General features: G+C 43.9%; 2 protein-coding genes across 7 annotated transcripts in view; both read left to right on the forward strand.

Annotated features, from left to right (window-relative positions):
- The window catches only part of LOC143383736 (zinc finger protein 766-like), a 48,277-nt gene that overhangs the window by 19,605 nt on the left and 9,811 nt on the right, over positions 1 to 18,861 (forward strand). The gene's annotated exons all lie outside the window — the stretch shown is intronic.
- LOC143383735 (uncharacterized) lies at positions 2,390 to 18,438 on the forward strand. 6 transcript variants are annotated; one of them, XM_077105822.1, is made up of 7 exons: positions 10,826 to 11,842; positions 12,047 to 12,111; positions 12,225 to 12,343; positions 12,424 to 12,509; positions 14,935 to 15,061; positions 15,477 to 15,608; positions 16,141 to 18,438. In XM_077105822.1, the coding sequence occupies exons 4-7, from the start codon at positions 12,495 to 12,497 to the stop codon at positions 17,307 to 17,309; spliced, it is 1,443 nt and encodes a 480-aa protein (XP_076961937.1). In that variant the 5' UTR covers positions 10,826 to 11,842; positions 12,047 to 12,111; positions 12,225 to 12,343; positions 12,424 to 12,494; the 3' UTR covers positions 17,310 to 18,438. The 6 variants fall into 6 exon arrangements, with proteins under 6 accessions (XP_076961935.1, XP_076961936.1, XP_076694743.2 ...); XM_077105821.1 differs by lacking the exons at positions 10,826 to 11,842; positions 12,047 to 12,111; positions 12,225 to 12,343 and adding an exon at positions 2,523 to 2,596; XM_076838628.2 differs by lacking the exons at positions 10,826 to 11,842; positions 12,047 to 12,111; positions 12,225 to 12,343 and adding an exon at positions 2,657 to 2,954.

The following is an 18,861-nucleotide window of genomic DNA, read 5'->3' on the forward strand; positions in this document are numbered from 1 at the left end:
TGGAGCCCACATGGCTTTGTGTGGTGGGCCACCCTTCAGGATCCTCCACCCACCCATTGACCTGAACACCGTTTCACCCGTCCTGTTGAGTTTTTCTGGAGGCTCCATTATGTAGGCAGGCTTGATTACATCCTGGGTGATGGTGATTAGTTGAGATCACCTTTCCTGCCTGAGGGTTTCTGGGGAGAAGCCCCTTCATGAAGTTCTCTAGGCACCTGTCTTCTCACTAGCACAGAAATCTTTCTTAGCTCTCCAGGGATTCCAGGTGAGCTCCACATCAGCAGAGAGAGATACCAAATGTGTATTTACAGCCTCACAGTGCAGCTCTTCTCACTTGAATCAGTTGCATGCTTACACTTCTCCTCAATTTGTTTCATGGTGTGCTTTATGCATTTCAGTAGTTCTGAGGTAGCAAAACCAGATCCAGTTGTAAAATGAAATTGTAGAAATGTTATACTGAGAAACGAATGCCTCGGGCAAGAGTAAGTTCCCTTCCCTTGCTATATCATTTCTTCAGCAAACCTAATTAACCCTAAGTCCCTACATTTTGTATTCAAAATATCTGAGTCTGAGTACTCTGTTTTGAATGGGCAACAGTCTTGTGGGATCTAGTACAGCTAGGCAAGTGTCCTACCACTCAGCCACAACACCAGACTAAAGAGTAGAAATTTTATGGCACAAAGTAGCCTCTAAATGTTGTGAGAAACTGAGGATGAGTGCTCAGCATTTGTAGTTTGTTCTCATCTGTTCCTGCTTGTGAAAAATAATGTTTGGAGTTGTCCTCCAAGAGTGCTATTTGCTGCTGCTGGACCAGTCTGTTTCACAACAGTTCATGGGCACTTCCTTTGAGACTCAGTATATTTCCCTTTATTTTTAAATTCCCACCTCAATGTAGTCCATCATTATCTCAGGATTAGCCAGGTGGAGCCTCTTCCTGAATAAAGAAAGTTGCTCTTGCTGGGAGGTAGTCTGGAGTCAACACAAGATGTTTATCTGGTCAAATGTTGTTTGGAATCCAAGGTGACTTGGAGCCAAAGAGTTAGATGTAAATCAGAGGCAGAGATGACATGTCTCAGTCCTGCCTTTAGCCACCCATTGGATATTTGGAGGCAGAAGTGAAGAGTCTTAAACCCTTGTGACATTTTTACAGTGCATATATCCTGCAAGTGACTCTGGTATACCTCAGATATGTGCACTGGGATTCAGTGTTGTCTGTGTGTTTGTGTGTGTGGGGGGGCAATTAATATCCAATAGTGTTTGAGGTCAGGAATTTCTGAGGTTTAGAACATATTAGAATTTCATATATAGTTAGGTATGGTGGTGCACTACTCCAATTCCTGTGGCTCAGGATGCTGAGAGAGGCAGATAGAAAGTTCAAAGTTAGCCTCATTAGTTTAGTGAGGCCATAATCAACTGAGACACTGTCTCAAAATAAATAAATAAATAAAAAGGCCTGGGGGTGTGGCTCAGTAATTAAGTGTCCTTGGTTTCAGAAGAGCTGAAATTTACCCTGTTGTTATGTATATGCTATATACATGCAATGCAAAACTTTGATTGTGATAAAAAGAAAAAAATCTCCAAGCTTGCTTGTGCATCCTGCCATGTCCACTTTCATCAGAGCACACTATCGAGTTCTTTCATCCATTCACCTCAGAGACAGGTATCCAACTCTTGGCTTAGTTCCAGGAACAATGTGAAGTCAGACACAGGAGAGGGAGGGGGGGCGGATTTGTATCCTGAGCCTCTGGGTGAAATTTTAAATGCTGACCGGCCACATTTTCCTTTCACATTCTGATTCGCATTGACTTCATGGATAATCCCAGGGTTTTTGAATTCAATTGCTAAAATTAATTGTAATAGCAAGAACTGAACTAGATCCTATCACCCAATGTTAACCCAGGGGCCCTCCCCAAGGGCGAAGTGACCTCCCACATTCCCATGTAGTCCCAGCTTCCCAGGGAGTCTTACCTCCTTTTTCAGTCATAAAACACAAAAACTCGGAAAACAGGATAATCAGGTCTCGCCCACACCCTTGCCCACTAAGACCCTGCGTTTTGGGGTTCATGCTCAGGTCCAGCACATCCTGGACCACCGCACTTCCCTGCAGGCCGACCTCAACCCAATCCAACTGCTAGCATTTCTGTACCCAGCAAAGGTTCTCTATTCTCAGCACGTTGGAAACTCCCGCCCTGGGTTCAAGCGCCAGGGTTTCTCCGTCCAGGGGGGGTCCGTCCAACCTCCCGCCCCTGCCCGTCAGCCTTCCAATCCCGCCCACTAGGTGGGTTTCACCCAATGAGTCCCGCCTTCCCCTTCGCCACGCCCCTGTCCGTCACCTTTCTCGACCCCCCCCTCACTAGGTGGGATTTACCCTCTTAGGCCCGCGCTCTCCATCGTTCCCTTCCTGCCTGTCAAGCTTTCCGACCCCGCTCATTGGGCGGGTTTTAACTGTGAGATCCACTCTCTCCACCGTTCCTCCCTCGCCCGTCAAGCCTTCCGGTCCCGCCCACCAGCTCCAGGTTCCTCCTCCTTCGCAATGTTCCCTGATCCCGCGCTTCCACGAGGAGACCCGGAAGCGGATCCAGTGGTCCCGAGGCCGGTGAGTTCCCCGTCCTGGGGCCGTTTGCGCTACTGGGTCGCCGGCGGGTCCGTGGCGGGGACTGGGTCCCAACAGACCTCTGCGTCCCTGCCGCGCGCCGTCCACCTGTAGTCAGCTCGGTCGCCGCGGGAGAGTCGCCTTGGTCTGCACCCTGGCGCGAGTCCCCGTGCTGGTCTCCTAATTCTCCCAACAAGGAGAAAAGGAAATGGAGAAATCTAGAATCTCAATCTCCAGAGACCTGAAGGACAGCCACATAGGGAAAGGGACATACGGGGAGGGACCTCAGGCTGAGCAGGGGAGGAGAGGATGGATTATCTGCAGGGATGGCGGAGCACAACTGGTGCTGGGACAAGAAGAGGTGTGACTAGTGACAAGGGAGCCCAGGGAAGAGGCCTAGAGATGTGCGGGTCCAGAGCATGCGGCCAGGGGCCTGCAGCTGGCAGGCCAGAGGGAGAGAGTGGATGGGGAAGAAAGAGGCAGACATCGGTGGAGATTGGGGACAATGAGGAGACTGGGCAGAAAGACTGACTGGAGGTGAAGGGAGTTGCAGGAATGGGGAAGATCAGATGGAGGGAAGGAATAGAGGGAAGAAGGGGAGAAACCAGGAGAGAGAGAAGCAAAGGGAGCAGGAGGCAGGATGGGTGAAGAAATGAGAGTGGAGGTGAGAATGGAGGTGATCAGAGTGAGGGAGGGAAGCAGCAATGAAGACAGGGGACCCTGGGTGTGGATGATGACGTTGTAATATATAGATTTCTGTCTCCAATAATGTAAGTGTAAGTTAAGTGTTTGTTTGTTTGTTTGAACTATACAGCTGAAGAAGGGAATGACAAAACTGCTGTTTCTAAGTTTTGTGTGTTTTGCAGTTCTGGGATTAGGATAGCTTCCTTTTGTAGTCTCTTGGGCCAGAAGGCAGTGACTTGAGCCATTCCGTTGTGGGTTACCCTCTTGTGTTTTCCAGAGATGGTGTAGTGTTGGTGAGGGGATAGGGAAAGCTGAAGTGCAACACTGTATACAGCACTCTTAACTGTGGTCATCTAAATACGTGGGAATCTGTCTCTGTCAGCAAACAGTTCTGTGTCATATACCATCTTAGGTTTCTGTAGTTGCATCCAGATCTGGGAATCACTACCTGGAGATAGCATCCAGTGCCACTGGTTGAGGGTTTTAGTACCACAATTCCATACACACCCCAGTTCCCATGCCAGCCACATGTCCTGGGTTGGGACCTGAATTCATTGGTGGGCTGTAAATTGGAGCTTCCCATGATCCCTGCTTGGGTCTTGTTAATTTGCTCCATGGGGTAATTTCACTTAGGGAAACACTTTATTATGCATACAGTTACACATGGAAGAATATGCTAGAAGATTAACTGAAACCCAGGAGGGGGTTTTGGGCACCATGACTTTTATACATTATCACACAAGGATGATTGACAGCTCCCTATTACAGCATGTGAAGTGAGTGCCTTTGTTGTGGACCTGAACCTCCAAATGTCATCTATAGGATGACATTTCCTCTACCACGCGGCCAGCGCAATGGTTTCATTAATGAGGTTCTTGGCATAAAAGTTAGCTAGCGAGATCGAAATAAACACACAGACTCAGTTACCTTTTTCTATGACCAGGTCCGAGACGGCTCCCCTCTCTGGTTCCCTCCTCTAACCGCCCGGCAGGGCAGCAAGGATTACTCAGGGCTAGCAGGAGAGAGAGAGCGAGCACGCCAGGGAGTAGCCTTTTATTGGGGAGCAAGAAATTCAGGGGATAATTCCATCCAATGAAGGTTGAAGGGGGGGGCCGCACTCCAAGGTCAGGGTCAGTGATTGGGCCTCCGGGGTCAGTGGTCAGTTACACCCCCACACGGACAGGTTCTCTCATCAGGAGAGGGCCGGGAAAGCTCCGACACAGCCAGAGCGCCTCAGACCCTAACCGGGAGTCACCCAGTCACGTGTGAGAATGGCTCCCGACATATTCCCCCTTTCTTTTCGCAAAAATGAGGCGGCGGTTCACTCTCTGGAGTTTCTACATTTTTGTTCTGAAGACTCGCCATCCTACAATTACAACGCAATAAAGAATTAGCAGCAAAGAGAATAATCCAATAATGTACCAGGCCGAGTGTTTGAGAATATTTCCAGGGTTGAATCCATTTAACTCCTTCAATATTTGGTTAGCCAAAGAAGAAGGATCTGAAAAATCAGCTCTATTATTTTGAATGTCTTGGATATGGTGATGAAGTTCCAGAATATCCAAGCTATTATTACTATTTTGCCAAATACCTAACAAATGGTTTTTAACCTTCTCCCAATCCCAGAGAGAAGCATTGTACTTGGCAGCTGTAACACACACATACTTATAATTAGCATGGCATTTAAGCCTTTCTTTAAATTTTAAGGCTGAAAGTTCATTACCTATGTCAATAACAGTTGCCTCTAAGGCGTTTAATTTAGTTTCAATCTTTTCATCAATATTTACTTGATTACGCAGAGCCTTGGAAGTATTTTGAGCTAAATTATTAAGAAATTTTGCATGCTGAATATTCTGAGACAATGTCAGAGACGCAGAGACAGTTGATGCAATAAAAGAGACTAGCGCCAAAACACCAACAATTATAACTCCAATAGCACGTTTAGGTCTTGCCAGCTGGGCATGAATTTGCTGTAAGACTTGTAAACCAGCATCAGCATACCATAGCTCTGAAATATTAGCAGGTAATAAAACAAAAGAGGGCTGATGAAGTATCAGCACTCCTTTTCCTCCATTATACCTAGTAATACAATTGGTTAGGTTACATTTATTACAAGTAACAATATATCTGTCATCTATCCATTTAACTTTTACATTTCTAATAATTAAAACATAAGGAGATTAGACACAAGCTCGTAAGCCATAGCAAGATCCCTCTTTACAGTTCTTGCCAATAAATCTTGGTAAGGGTTTGTCAGTAAAATGTAAGAATTCTGAGGCAGCAATTAAACGCCAAATATCTTTTTGAACACCACCTTTACTATAAGTCAAAATATTACTAACAAATCCTGCAGGTGTCATAGCAGAATTTCTACGTAATTGTCTCTTATCAATTTTTGGAGACCAGTCTAAAATATACCCACTATCTTTAGACACCTTATGTTGTACAGGAAAGGGATTTATACAATCCATCCATTTAGGAAAGGTGCCAATCTCAATTGTAGAACTATTTGGACAGTGGTGTATCCGTGGAGGTTTGGCAGAAATGACTGGCTTATTATGGGAAAGTCCCATCTTAATTACTGATCTAGTATTAGGTTTTAAATCTCCATAAATAGAATTATTTGTCAGTCTAGGTCTACCAATCGCTGTCTTTTCTTCGAATGATACTTTCAGACAGCCAGCATGTTTATCGTGGGACCAACACAAGGGTAATTGGGCACTATAGCCAGAATAATTAAATCTAGTCACATGATTGGGAGTAATATGAGTATCTGTAAATCCTCCCATCATGAATGAGTCATTAGTAAATACTGGAATAGATTTTCCAGTCCACACAGCTGGGTGTACCAGGGGTGGATCCAGTAAGTGTCTACTTGATCCCCCTTTACCTGACAGCCCAGTAGGGCAATTACTGTTGTTACCATCATCATTGGGGTCCTGTTTTTTCCTAGGTCTCGAAGTATTCGGGAAGCCTGGGTTGTTAGCTTCTTCACGTCTTCCCATGAAATCAGCTTTTTGGCTGGGTCAATCTGGTCTTTCTTCATCCTTTTCCGATATCTCCTCCTTCTGGATGGGGGCTCCTCTGGGTTGATCTTCAGTCGCTTCAATCTGGGTTCTATCTCTTCCATGTCTGATAGCACGTTCAGGCACCCAAATAGGACGAGAAGAATTTTCTGGGAAAATACAAGCATGCCCTCTGCCCCATATAATCACCGGGTCTGGGCCCTTCCACTGACCGGTCTGTAAATCTTTCCACAAAACTCTGCCTAAAGGGCCTGTTACTGAGGGAGACATTTGTCTCTCAGCAGCAGTGTGACCTTCTGCGTCACAGTTTAAAAAATTTAAAACAAACAAGGCATGATTAAGGCTATTTTGGGGAGTCATAAGCTTATCCCCCCTTTTTAATTTTTGTAATTGAAGTTTAATAGATAAATGAGCTCGTTCTACAATGGCTTGACCTTGGGGGTTATAAGGAATTTCTGTTTTATGATTAATTTTAAACTCTTGACAAAATTGTTGAAAAGAAGAGCTCACATAAGCTGGAGCATTATCTGTTTTAATCTGCATAGGGCATCCTAAAACAGAAAAAGCTGCTAGGCAATGAGAAATTACATTTTGAGAATTTTCCTTAGTACGTGCTGTGGCAAAAATAAATCTAGAATAAGTGTCCACTATGACATGCACATAACACTGCTTACCAAATTGAGGAATATGAGTTACGTCCATTTGCCAGATTTGATTTGGTTTTAATCCACGGGGATTTACCCCTGATGGCAGAGATGGAGTGTGAATAACACACTTAGGGCATTGGCTTACAATCTGACGAGCTTGTTCTCTAGTAATATTAAATTTTTTACGTAAGCTAGAAGCATTTTGATGATGTAAGGAATGGGAAGCTAGTGCACAGTCATATGAAGACATCTGTTGACAAAAAGCTACGAGTCTGTCAATTTTGTTATTACCTGAAGCTAAAGGTCCTGGAAGATTAGTATGAGCTCGTATATGTCCTATGAAACATGGATATTTCCGCATTAGCACTGCCTTTTGTAAATTATGAAATAATTTAAATAACTCTTGTGATGAAGTATACCCAATAACTGAAGTTTCAATATTTTTAGTAACTCCGACTGCATATAAGCTGTCAGAATAAATGTTAATAGGCTCATTTGCAAAGTAAGTTAAGGCACAAATCAGAGCTTGAAGCTCTGCTCTTTGGGCAGAAGTATAAGAAGTTTGTATTACCTCTGTGTGAACACGACTATAAAATCCTGCTTTACCTGAACTTGATCCATCAGTGAACACTGATAAGGCTTTATCTATAGGATGGGCACGTACAATCTTTGGAAAAATAAGTGACGTTAATGATGCAAATTGTATAATCTTATCACGAGGATAGTGACTGTCTATCTGGCCAGGAAAATCAGCAAAAGCTATTTGCCATGGGCTAGAAGTTTGAAAAAGCCAATTAATCTGTTGAACAGAAAATGGAATAATTATGATATCAGGTTCAGATCCAATTAATTGTAAAATCCTAGTTCTACCCTTAATTACTAATTGAGCTATAGAATCATGAAAAGGAATTAATGTTTTTTGAGGGGAGTGGGATAAATAAATCCACTCAATAACTCCTAATTTTTGTCATATGGCTCCTGTTGGTGTATGTTCAGTTGGAAATATTAATAAATACACCATTTTCTTAGGATCAACTCTAGTAAGCTGTGCATTTTTAATTGCATTTTCAACTTTCCTTAAAGCTGTTTTAGCCTCTAAAGTTAGCTGACGTGGAGAGGTTGGAGAGGGATTTCCTTGTAATATCTGAAATAAAGGACTTAACTCAGAAGTAGTTAGTTTTAAGGATGGCCTCAGCCAATTAATATCTCCTAATAGCTTTTGAAAATCATTAAGGGTATGTAACTCCTTAATTCTTATCTGAAGATTTTGAGGACGGATTGTACGTCCTTGAATTATCTGACCTAGATATTGAAAAGGTGACACTTTTTGAATTTTTTGAGGAGCTATGCATAAACCCATTGCTGCAAGCGAAGTCTCTAACTGAGTAAAAATTTCTGAAAGTACCTCTGGATTAGCATGAGCCAATAATATATCATCCATAAAATGAATAATATATGCATCAGGAAAGCTACTTCTTACGGGATCTATCGCCTGGTCTACGTATTTTTGGCACAGAGTAGGACTATTACGCATTCCCTGTGGGAGTACTTTCCAGCAATATCTTTTAACAGGTTCCTTAAAATTAATTGTTGGGACAGTGAAAGCAAATCTCTCACAATCTCCAGGATGTAACCTTATAGAGAAAAAACAGTCTTTTAAATCTATTACCATCAAGCTATAATCTAAAGGAATGGCTGTGGGAGAGGGAAGTCCTGGCTGTAAGGATCCCATAGGCTGAATTGCATGATTTATTGCCCTTAAATCCTGCAGCAATCTCCAATTTCCTGACTTTTTCTTAATAACAAATATAGGTGTGTTCCAAGGACTAAGCATTGGTTCTATATGACCAGCCTGAAGTTGTTCCTCTACTAACCTATGAATTATTTTAAGCTTTTCCCCTGAGATGGGCCACTGAGAAATCCATATAGGCTCCTCTGTGAGCCAAGTGATTTTTTCAGCTGTCTTAGGGATCGGGGAAGTACTCAGGGCCCCTAATAAAAATTTTGGCTTGGAGCATTTACTAATCTTTGTCGTGGAGACTGGTTTGTAAACAGATACTCTTCCTGAAGGGTCTCCCTATCATCTCCAGGAAAATACCTCTGACTAACTTCCTCAACTGATCTCATAGAGTTAGGAGTAACTAATAATAATCCCATTTTGGTTAAAATATTTCTCCCCCATAGATTAGCTGGTAAAGGTTCTGTGCTGTCGCTATTTTGAAATTGGGCTTTTAAGTCACGTGGCTGAGAAGAACTCTGAGCCCCTCTAGGAATCTCTTCCGGATTTTCCTCTCCAGGAAGATTGTCTACCTCCCTTGGAGGGCTCTCTAGGACCTCAGAGGTATCTCCTTTCTGATGTTGCTCTCCATAATCTCCCTGCCGAGTAACCTGATTTTGCAAGTTTAAATTTACATTTTTAACTTTGGGCCTGGCCCCTAGCGCCTTCGTTTTTAAGCGGCTTAAAGGAAAAGGAATTAACGTAGCCTCAGGCGGATTTTCCATTTGAATAGACTTGATGGCCCGTTGAATGCCTTTTAGCAGGTCTTCAGGGGGCCACGAATTCTGGCCCATATATTCAAAAAGACAAACTTCCAAGGCCGTCCAGGTTCTCTGAATATTATCTATGCCTCCAGGTAATTCATTTGAAAGACAGACCTTTTGTAACTTTCTTCCTAATTTCTCCCAAGTAAGTAAATTTGGAGATTCTTGTTCACAAAACCAAGGACAATATTTACCTACAATCTCTAAGAATTGTAATAACTGAGCTTTCTTTATCTGTTTTCCTTTCTGATTAATTATACTGTCTAAAATAGTCAGATACATTTCCTTATCTGTAGAAGTTGAATTTCCCATTTTAATTAATTTAACGTCTCTTTCCTTCAATATCTTAAGGTACTTTTGTGACCCAAATTGTCACCACTTCCTTTTGTGACCCAAATTGTCACTATTTCCTTTATCTTTACTTTTTTCTTTATCTTTATAGCGCGCTCCCACTCAATCTAGCTAATCTAGAATGCCCCCCTCGTGGGCGCCAATTCTACCACGCGGCCAGCGCAATGGTTTCATTAATGAGGTTCTTGGCATAAAAGTTAGCTAGCGAGATCGAAATAAACACACAGACTCAGTTACCTTTTTCTATGACCAGGTCCGAGACGGCTCCCCTCTCTGGTTCCCTCCTCTAACCGCCTGGCAGGGCAGCAAGGATTACTCAGGGCTAGCAGGAGAGAGAGAGCAAGCACGCCAGGGAGTAGCCTTTTATTGGGGAGCAAGAAATTCAGGGGATAATTCCATCCAATGAAGGTTGAAGGGGGGGGCCGCACTCCAAGGTCAGGGTCAGTGATTGGGCCTCCGGGGTCAGTGGTCAGTTACACCCCCACACGGACAGGTTCTCTCATCAGGAGAGGGCCGGGAAAGCTCCGACACAGCCAGAGCGCCTCAGACCCTAACCGGGAGTCACCCAGTCACGTGTGAGAATGGCTCCCGACAATTTCCTTAAATTAATAGGATCGGTACTGAGATTGTGGGACACCAGGAATCTGCCAGTAGGGGAAACCACATATTGCTGAATAGAGGGGAGGCATTGTGTAATGATTGTAAGACAGTAGAAACAGTTGGGATTTTCTTCTGTCTCAGATAGTAAAGGAAAAGGAAAGATAGATTTTACACACACACATGCACACACACATCCCAAATATCCCAGTACCAAAAGACCCCATATAAAATATATACAATGTAAGGTTTTTTTTTTTTTTTTTTTTGGTACTAGGAATTGAACCCCGGGGGAGTTAACCACTGAGCCACATACTTCGTCCTTTTAATTTTTATTTTGAGAGAGGGTCTGGCTAAGTGTCCCATGTTTCCATCTTCCTGGCCCAAGCTAAATAGGTGGGAATGCAGGTGTGCCACTGTGCCTGGCTTAAATGCAGTATCAAATTTCACTTTTTCATTTCTCTTTTCTGTCAGTAGCACATTGCCCAGTTGATGATTCCGTCTTGTCTTTTCTCTTCTTAGTTGTTAGGACATCTACCTATGTTAAAACTCTCCTTGCATTCAGTATGATTCCTCCCTGATCACTTTGGCCATTCCTCTGCTGCCAGGCCCCACCCCCTGTTCTCTGATGGCAGTGCTGCCCTACATTTGAGCCTTGTACCTCTGCTCAGCCTGTCTGTGCCCACTGTCTCTCCTCATCTTTTTGATCACAGCTTTGATACCATTCTCCTCTATAGTTCTCCTGGAGACGTCTCCTATGAACATAAGAGTTCTGTGGCCAGTTGTGTCCTCAAGTCCATGCTGGGATGTTAGTGGGCCTTTCTACCTTCATGGTCCATCCTGTACTTCTTTAGCTCCCCAGGTGCCTCTCCCCTGTAGTCCTCAGCATTTCAGGTAGGGTGATCCTGTACTTGGGAGTGTTGGCTAGATTCTTTGACATATATTGAAATAGCACAATGTACTATCATATTGGTAAGTTTTATATCTTAAGAGGAGAAAGACAAAGATCACATGTATTTTTTCAGACAGGCAAGGAAACTAGAGTGCACACTGTTCTTGAGGCCTGGGAAAGATATGGGGAGACCTGGGTCCTGGTTGTTCTGCTTCCTCAGGGCCTCTGCTGTTCAACCACCAGACCTCTTTCCTTTTCCTGGTAGCAGGTTGCTTAAGCCTCAGGACCTTCTCTGGGTCTTGACCCTTGTCTAGGCCTCCTTGACACTGGGCTGCAGGTGGTCAACACCTCAGGTCTTTGTTCTGACGTTACCTACTGCATGGAGACTCCTGTGACCGCCCCCCTCCTCAGCTCCTGTAACACTCCAGCCACACCCTGTCCCACCTCTGGTCCATGCAGCTTACTTTGCATATTTCTTTCTGTTCCTTCACCATCCGCTGTCTGGATCCTGGTAAGAACAAGGTTCCAAGAGAGGGGCAGAGCTAGAAGGTGGGAGTGTGCTGGGATTGCCCCTAATGGGGGTACTTAATCTTGGGTTCCATGAGAGTCCCGAGTCATTTTGCAATAATTCTACTAACTGGATGTGCCATTCAGGGGTGAGGATGTTACCAGTTTTTATAATACTGAAAAATAGTTGATTCTCTTCTCTGTGCAGCATTGAGAAACTGGCTCTGTGTCCTCCATCCTGGGTGCTGAGATCAGCCTGAGATCCCAGGAGAGGTGAGGGGGCACTGTGCTGTGGTTCAGTTTGGTCAGGGCCAGGCTATGCCCTGAAGGGAGCCCAGTGCTGCCCAGCTCCTCACTGCTGCAGCTTGTGTGTGCTTCACCAACAGGGAGACCAGGCCCAAAGAGAGGAGTAACAGAAGTCTCCTATGTGCCTTCCTGCAGGAGTTTACTACTGTGCCTGGGTCACTCTAAAGGGGTGGGCAGAAGGGGACCATCTTCTCACATGGTGAGGTCCTCCCTGTGTGGCTGTGGCATAGGAAGGGTGTGATGATTCTGAGCCTTAAACAGTACGTTTCCTCCTTCCAGGATTGACTTGTAGACTCGTGTTACCTGAGGAAACAGCCCTGAAGAGGAGGAGGAAAGAAAAGGGGTCAGGAATGGCTGTCACTGAGGTACAGTGATCTCTCAGGTGGTCCTGAGTCCCCTGTGCAGTGCTGGGCCTGGGGGATTCTGGCCTCAGGTGACTCTGTGGCCTCCTGCCTGTCAGGTTGCCTACACTCCCCAGGGCCTCCCTTACCCCATCCTCTTTGCTTAGATTCCATCCCACTGTGACCTGGTGGCAGGGAACCCATGAGGAGGTGCCACCAGGTGTGGCCCTGGGAATCCTCTGTCATTTTTGTTGATCTTTTAAAAAAGTGAGTGTGCTGTTTGGTGGTGTCCTTGTCCTGCACACCAGTTCTCTCGCTTCCTGCCTTTTGCTTCTGTTGCCTTCAGTTGGCTCTTTCCCCTGGAGGTGTATGGTTAGTTTACCTGGGTTTCTTCCTCCTTGTTGTAAAGTTTCACTACCCTAAGGTCTTTCTTTTTTTTTTTTTCTTCTTCACTGCATTTCATGAGTTTTGGTGTAATTGTATTTATTTTTTTTATTTTACTTTTGATTCAGATATTTTCTGAATTCTTTTCCTGTTTACCATTGGTTGGTTAAGAATGAGGTATTTCATTTTTTCTTATTTGTGGGTGTTAATTTTTCCTCTGCAGTTGGCTTCTGTATTTATTCCATTGTGCACAGAAAGAAAATTGGGATCGTTTTTAGCTTCTGAAACTGAATGTTAAGATTTGTGACCTAATGTGTCTCAAATGAAAAAATAGACGTGTGTAGTAACTTAGTGGTAAATGTCCTGGTGTCAGTCTTCCACAACCAAAAAAAAAAAAAAAAGGTGGGGATTTGGGGGAGTGCATCTGGCAGTTTTACTCAGTGGTGAAGCACCCAGGTTCATTGTCCAGTACCATAACTAAATTTTATGAATTTTTATGTGAATTGTCTACCTTCAGCCCCAACCTCTGGTTGGTTCTGCACAGACCTCTTTTTCGTATGGACTGCTTTGGCTGCACAGTGTCCTGCAGCAAGTCTCTGAGAACAGTGACTCTGAGCATCCTGACTCCTGTTTCTTTCTTTCTTAGAAATTGAAATCAGGACCTTCTACCATTGAGTTATATCCTCAATCCCAGTTTTCTTGTTTTTTCCTTTTTTATAGTTAGAGTCTTGCTTCATTGCTGAGGTGGTGTTGAAGTTGTGATTCTCTTGCTTCTTCCTCCTGGGTCTGGATTACAGTTGTGTACCACTGTGGCTGGCTACTATGTTTCTTGTGTTCTCTGCAGGGGAGAAATTGGTACAGATTTAGGCAGTATCTTGCCTTAAGGAAAATTAAAATAAAACACAACTAGGAGATATAACATTCTCAGAAATACCAGAACATATTGAAAACACAGATAAAGCAAGCTCAGTTTCTCCTTATATACCCTCCACACACAGAAAGCTTCTGTGATCCCAAATAAGTGAGGGTTTTTGCCCATATGCCAAGAATGCAGTTCTTCAGAGGGCACTTGTCATTTCACCTAATTCAGACACTGTCTGTGTAGATAAATGGCGGATCCCACCAGCTGAGGTCTCTGTCCCCCAAACTGGGCCCCTTTTCAGAGGCCTGCAAAAGTATGGCCCATGATTCAGAACGTCTTTTTATAAATGGGGCTTTCGTCATCCCCTCACATTCAAAAAGTGGTTGGAGTGCTTCGTAAAACTATCAAGAACTTTACTTGCATTTGCATTGTGGTAACGCCTGTTCAGAAGATACAGGTGAACACGCGGATGGAAGAGGTGCATAGCCAAGGTGTGGGGCAAAGGACGTGTAGCTCATATGACTTTGTGTGCTGTGCCACCCTTCAGGACCCTCCACCCACGCGTTGATCTGAACACCGTTTCACCCCGTCCTGTTGAGTTTTTCTGGAGGCTCCATTATGTAGGCAGGCTTGATTACATCCTGGGTGATGGTTATCAGTTGGGACTTCAGTCCCTCTCCCTTCCCTGGAGGTGGATGGCTGGACTGTGTTACAACTGCCTTCCCTGCCTGAGGCTTTCTGGGGAGAAGCCTCTTCGTGAAGCTCTCTATGGGGCTTTGGCACCTGTCTTCTCATTAGCACAGAAATCTTTCTTAGCTCTCCAGGGATTCCAGGTGAGCTCCCCATCAGCAGACAGACAGATACCAAATGTGTATTTACAGCCTCACAGTGTAGCTCTTCTCACTTGAATCAGTTGCATGCTTACACTTCTCCCTTCTCATTTCTCTTTGTTTACTTCTTTGCAGTAATGGGGTTGAACCTAGGTCCCCTCTGCCATTACATCCCTACTCCTATGTTCTTCATTCTCAGAGAGGATCTTGCCATGTTTCCCAGTCCCACCTCCAATTTACAATGTTCCCACCTCTGCCTGGTGATAGCTGGGATACAAGCATGTGCCACCATGTCTGGGTTCTGTGGTTCACATTTTGCATCAAGATTGTAACTGTCCCCAGTGTCCCATTGTGAAGTCTGTTTTAATTTCAGGGTCCACTGACATTCAGGGATGTGGCCATAGAATTCTCCCAAGAGGAGTGGAAGTTCCTGATCCCTGCTCAGAGGGCTTTGTACAGGGACGTGATGCTGGAGACCTACAGGAACCTGGTCTCCCTGGGTGAGCTTGACTTTCCCTGATGCTGGGATCTGCTCTGTATATTGTCGCATTTCCCCTTTTTCTTTGGGATTCTCTACATTGGCTGATTGAAGTCCTGTTGCCTGTGAAAGACGCTCCACAGTACATCCTCTGTACTTTGTTCCCTTTCTTCAGAAGTTCTGCCCTCTTTATGATACTGCAGTGGTGCTTCCAGAGCTGAAGCAGAACATAAAGCCCACAGTCGACTCTTAAAATATCCAGTTCCCCGTTTTCTATTTCTGTGCTTTTGATTCAGTGGTTCTAGGAAGAGTGGTAGATACCTACATGATACAGTGAAATATTTTCTGTATCCCTCTGTAATGTCCTCTTTCTCATGTACAGATAGGTCTGGATTGTGGAGAAGCCACAGTGCATCAGCTTCTTTTCTCTTTACAAGCAGGAGTGTGTCCTTCAGACCTGAGTGTCCTCTCCTGGTTGGAGCAAGGGAGGGAGCCCTGGACTGTGAATGGCCCAGAGGAAATATCCAGGCCTCCAAATGAGTGGGCATGTGTGGAGGGTGTGAAAGCAGGTAAGAGCTCACATGGGCAGAGAGGCAGCTGCCCACTAAGTAGTGTCGGGGTGCTTTAGCAATGGGAGGGGTCAGGGCTAAGGTGAAGTCCATTTCCTGGGCTTTACATGCAAGGAATTTGGTTTCAAGCTCCACTTTCTCCTTTTCCTCCTCTGGTCCTTCTCCCTATTCTCCCTCCTCTAAACTTTCTCTATGTTTACATGACGATGACATCCCCTTTGGTATCTTTATATAGTAACGTAAAATGATTTTGTTAAATTTATTTCATTTTTCGTCCCATTCCTCCCCTCCCCCGTAATCTTCTCTGCATCTTTATGGTATCCCATCACTTCCTCAACTGCCTTTTCTTCTTTATTTTGGACTAGATTCTATATATGAGAGAAACAGTTTAACCCTTAATTTTTGAGTCTGGCTTATTTTACCTCTTTCAATGTTTCTTTCCTACTACCCCACCAAAGAATTCCTTTTATTGTGAAAGCAAACATTTCTCATAAATATCAACATGATCTTATAGATTCTTTATCATTTGTAGAAGAACCGGAAACAAACATTCCTGCAGCTCCTTACAAATGCAATGAGCTTGAAAAATCTTTTAATCAAGAATCACACCGTACTATACATCAGACAATCTGTACTGGAGAGAAACGATTTACTTGTGAAATCTGTAGCAAAGTCTTCAATGAAAAATCTTATCTTATAAGTCATCTCAGAATTCATACTGGAGAGAAACCTTACAAGTGTAATGAGTGTGGGAAGATGTTCAGTAGAAGTTCACACCTTGGAAAACATCGGAGAATCCACACTGGAGAGAAACCTTACAAGTGTAATGAGTGTGGGAAGATGTTCAATGACAGTTCATACCTTGGGCAACATTGGAGAATCCACACTGGAGAGAAACCATTCAGATGTGATGAGTGTGGCAAGGTCTTCCGTAACAAATCCTACCTTGCAAACCACCGAAGAATTCACACTGGGGAAAAACCTTACAAGTGTGATGCATGTGGCAAGGTCTTCAGTCAGATTTCATCCCTGGCAAGTCATCGTAGAATCCACACTGGAGAGAAACCTTTCAAATGTAACGAGTGTGGCAAGGTCTTTAGTCGTAACTCATACCTCATTCAACATATGATAATCCACACTGGGGAGAAACCGTACAAATGCAATGAGTGCGGCAAAGTCTTCAATAAAGAATCAATCCTTACAAATCATCGTAGAATTCACACTGGAGAGAAACCTTACAAGTGTAAGGAGTGTGGGAAGAGCTTCAGTCAGACTGCACATGTTACACAACATCGGAGAATCCACACTGGAGAGAAACCTTTCGAATGCAATGAGTGCGGCAAGGTCTTCCAACAAAAATCAGTTCTTACAACTCATCAAAGAATCCATACTGGAGAGAAACCTTTCAAATGCAATGAGTGCGGCAAGGTCTTCCATCAAAAATCAGCCCTTATAAGTCATCAAAGAATCCACACTGGAGAGAAACCTTTCAAATGCAGTGAATGCGGTAAGGTCTTTAGTCAGAAATCAAACCTTACAATTCATCATAGAATTCATACTAGAGAAAAACCTTACAGTCATAACAAGAGGGAAGGTCTTCAATCACATTTCACACTTTGCACAACAAGAGAATTCACCCTGGAGAGAAACCTTTCAAATGCAATGAGTGTGGCAAGGTCTCCATCCTCAACTCAGACCTAGCAAGACAGCTGATGATAATTCATACTGGGAGATGTCTTACAAATGCAATGAATGTGGTAAGGTCTTTAGTTGCAATTCACGTCTTGCGTATCATCATAGGATCCGTACTGGGGAGAAACCTTAAAAATGCAGTGAGTGTGGCAGTGTTTTTAGTCACAAGTCATCCCTAGCAAGTAATCAAAGAATCCACATTGGAGAGAAATCTTTCAAATGCAGTGAGTGTGAAAAGATCTTCAGTTGCAACTCATACCTAACAGAGCATCAGATAATTCATAGTGGACAGAAGACTTACAAATGAAATCTATGTGGCAAGGTCTTCAGTCTGAATCATCCCTGAGATGACACTGGAGGATCTATACTGGAGAGAAGGCTTCGACATGTAATCACTGTGCAAGGGCCTCACTTGTCATCCCAACTACGTCACAAGGAGGCAGGAAAACGATTAGTTTCTGGCATCGCATACTGTGGAAAAATTACATAATGTTTTATAACTCAGGACATATCAAAGGTGCAGGGACATTTGAAAAGGCCCAGTTATCTTCATGTTGTAAAGTGTCTCATTCTTCGAGATTTCTTGGAACATACCCTGCTCGTCTTGGGTTCTGTGCCTTCCTTACGGGTCTTCCACGGCTGTGTCCAGAAAGGAACCCATAGGAGTAAAGGTCTTATTTCGTGAAATGAAGATCCCTGTTGTCCTTGCTCCTGGAGTAGGAGGACACTCCCTATTAAAATTCAGTGTTGCCTGCACCAAGAAATATTTCAAAGGGACTGATCAGGATGTAGAATTGAAGTATCAGTTATCCTGCCTGGGGTGGTCTGTGCACCCTTGTCCATATTGTCCATAGTGGGATGGGGTAAAGAACACTCTACAAACTGCCTGAAGTGGGACAGCCAAGACTGCAGGGACTGGGCTTTTTATCGGAGGAGAGGAGTGTGTTCTTCGGGCCTGATTATGTCCCGGAAGAATGCAGGGAAATGGTGGCCACTGCTGCATTTAATGGCCATAGCTATTTAGCACAGTTGGTGACTAATTGTCTCATTCTTGGAATTGAAAAGTGATCAGAGAAGAGATGAACCTAAAGAACCACAACAGCACATGCTTCATGAGGATCCACCTTTACCTGCTGTGGTTACATTTGCTGCTGATTTATTCAGAATTTACCATAGATTTCATATGGTAGTTAATAAAGTCTAATTTTTCACATAAGTATCAGATGATTGTGTTTCTTCTACAACAGTTTTGTTCCACCTCAGTTGGTTTTTTATACTGGAAAGTTAACATTCACCTTTAGATTCCTAAGGTTCAAAGAGATTTACAACAGTTTTTTTTTTTTTTTTTTTTTAATTTCCCTGGTGGATCAAACAACATATAATCTTGGGAAAAGATAAACATGCTTTGTAATTGAATTATTCCATGCTCTGCCCTAGGGTAAGTATGTGGGTAGGATAGAAGGCTCCCAGAAACTTGGTGTCAGATATGGACATCCAAGAGCCTGCGTCACTGTTGATGAATGTGCATCTCATACTTCCTTTTCCTCTCTTCCCTCCCTTA

This window comes from Callospermophilus lateralis, chromosome 18, assembly GCF_048772815.1.
Source record: "Callospermophilus lateralis isolate mCalLat2 chromosome 18, mCalLat2.hap1, whole genome shotgun sequence".
NCBI lineage: Eukaryota > Metazoa > Chordata > Mammalia > Rodentia > Sciuridae > Callospermophilus > Callospermophilus lateralis.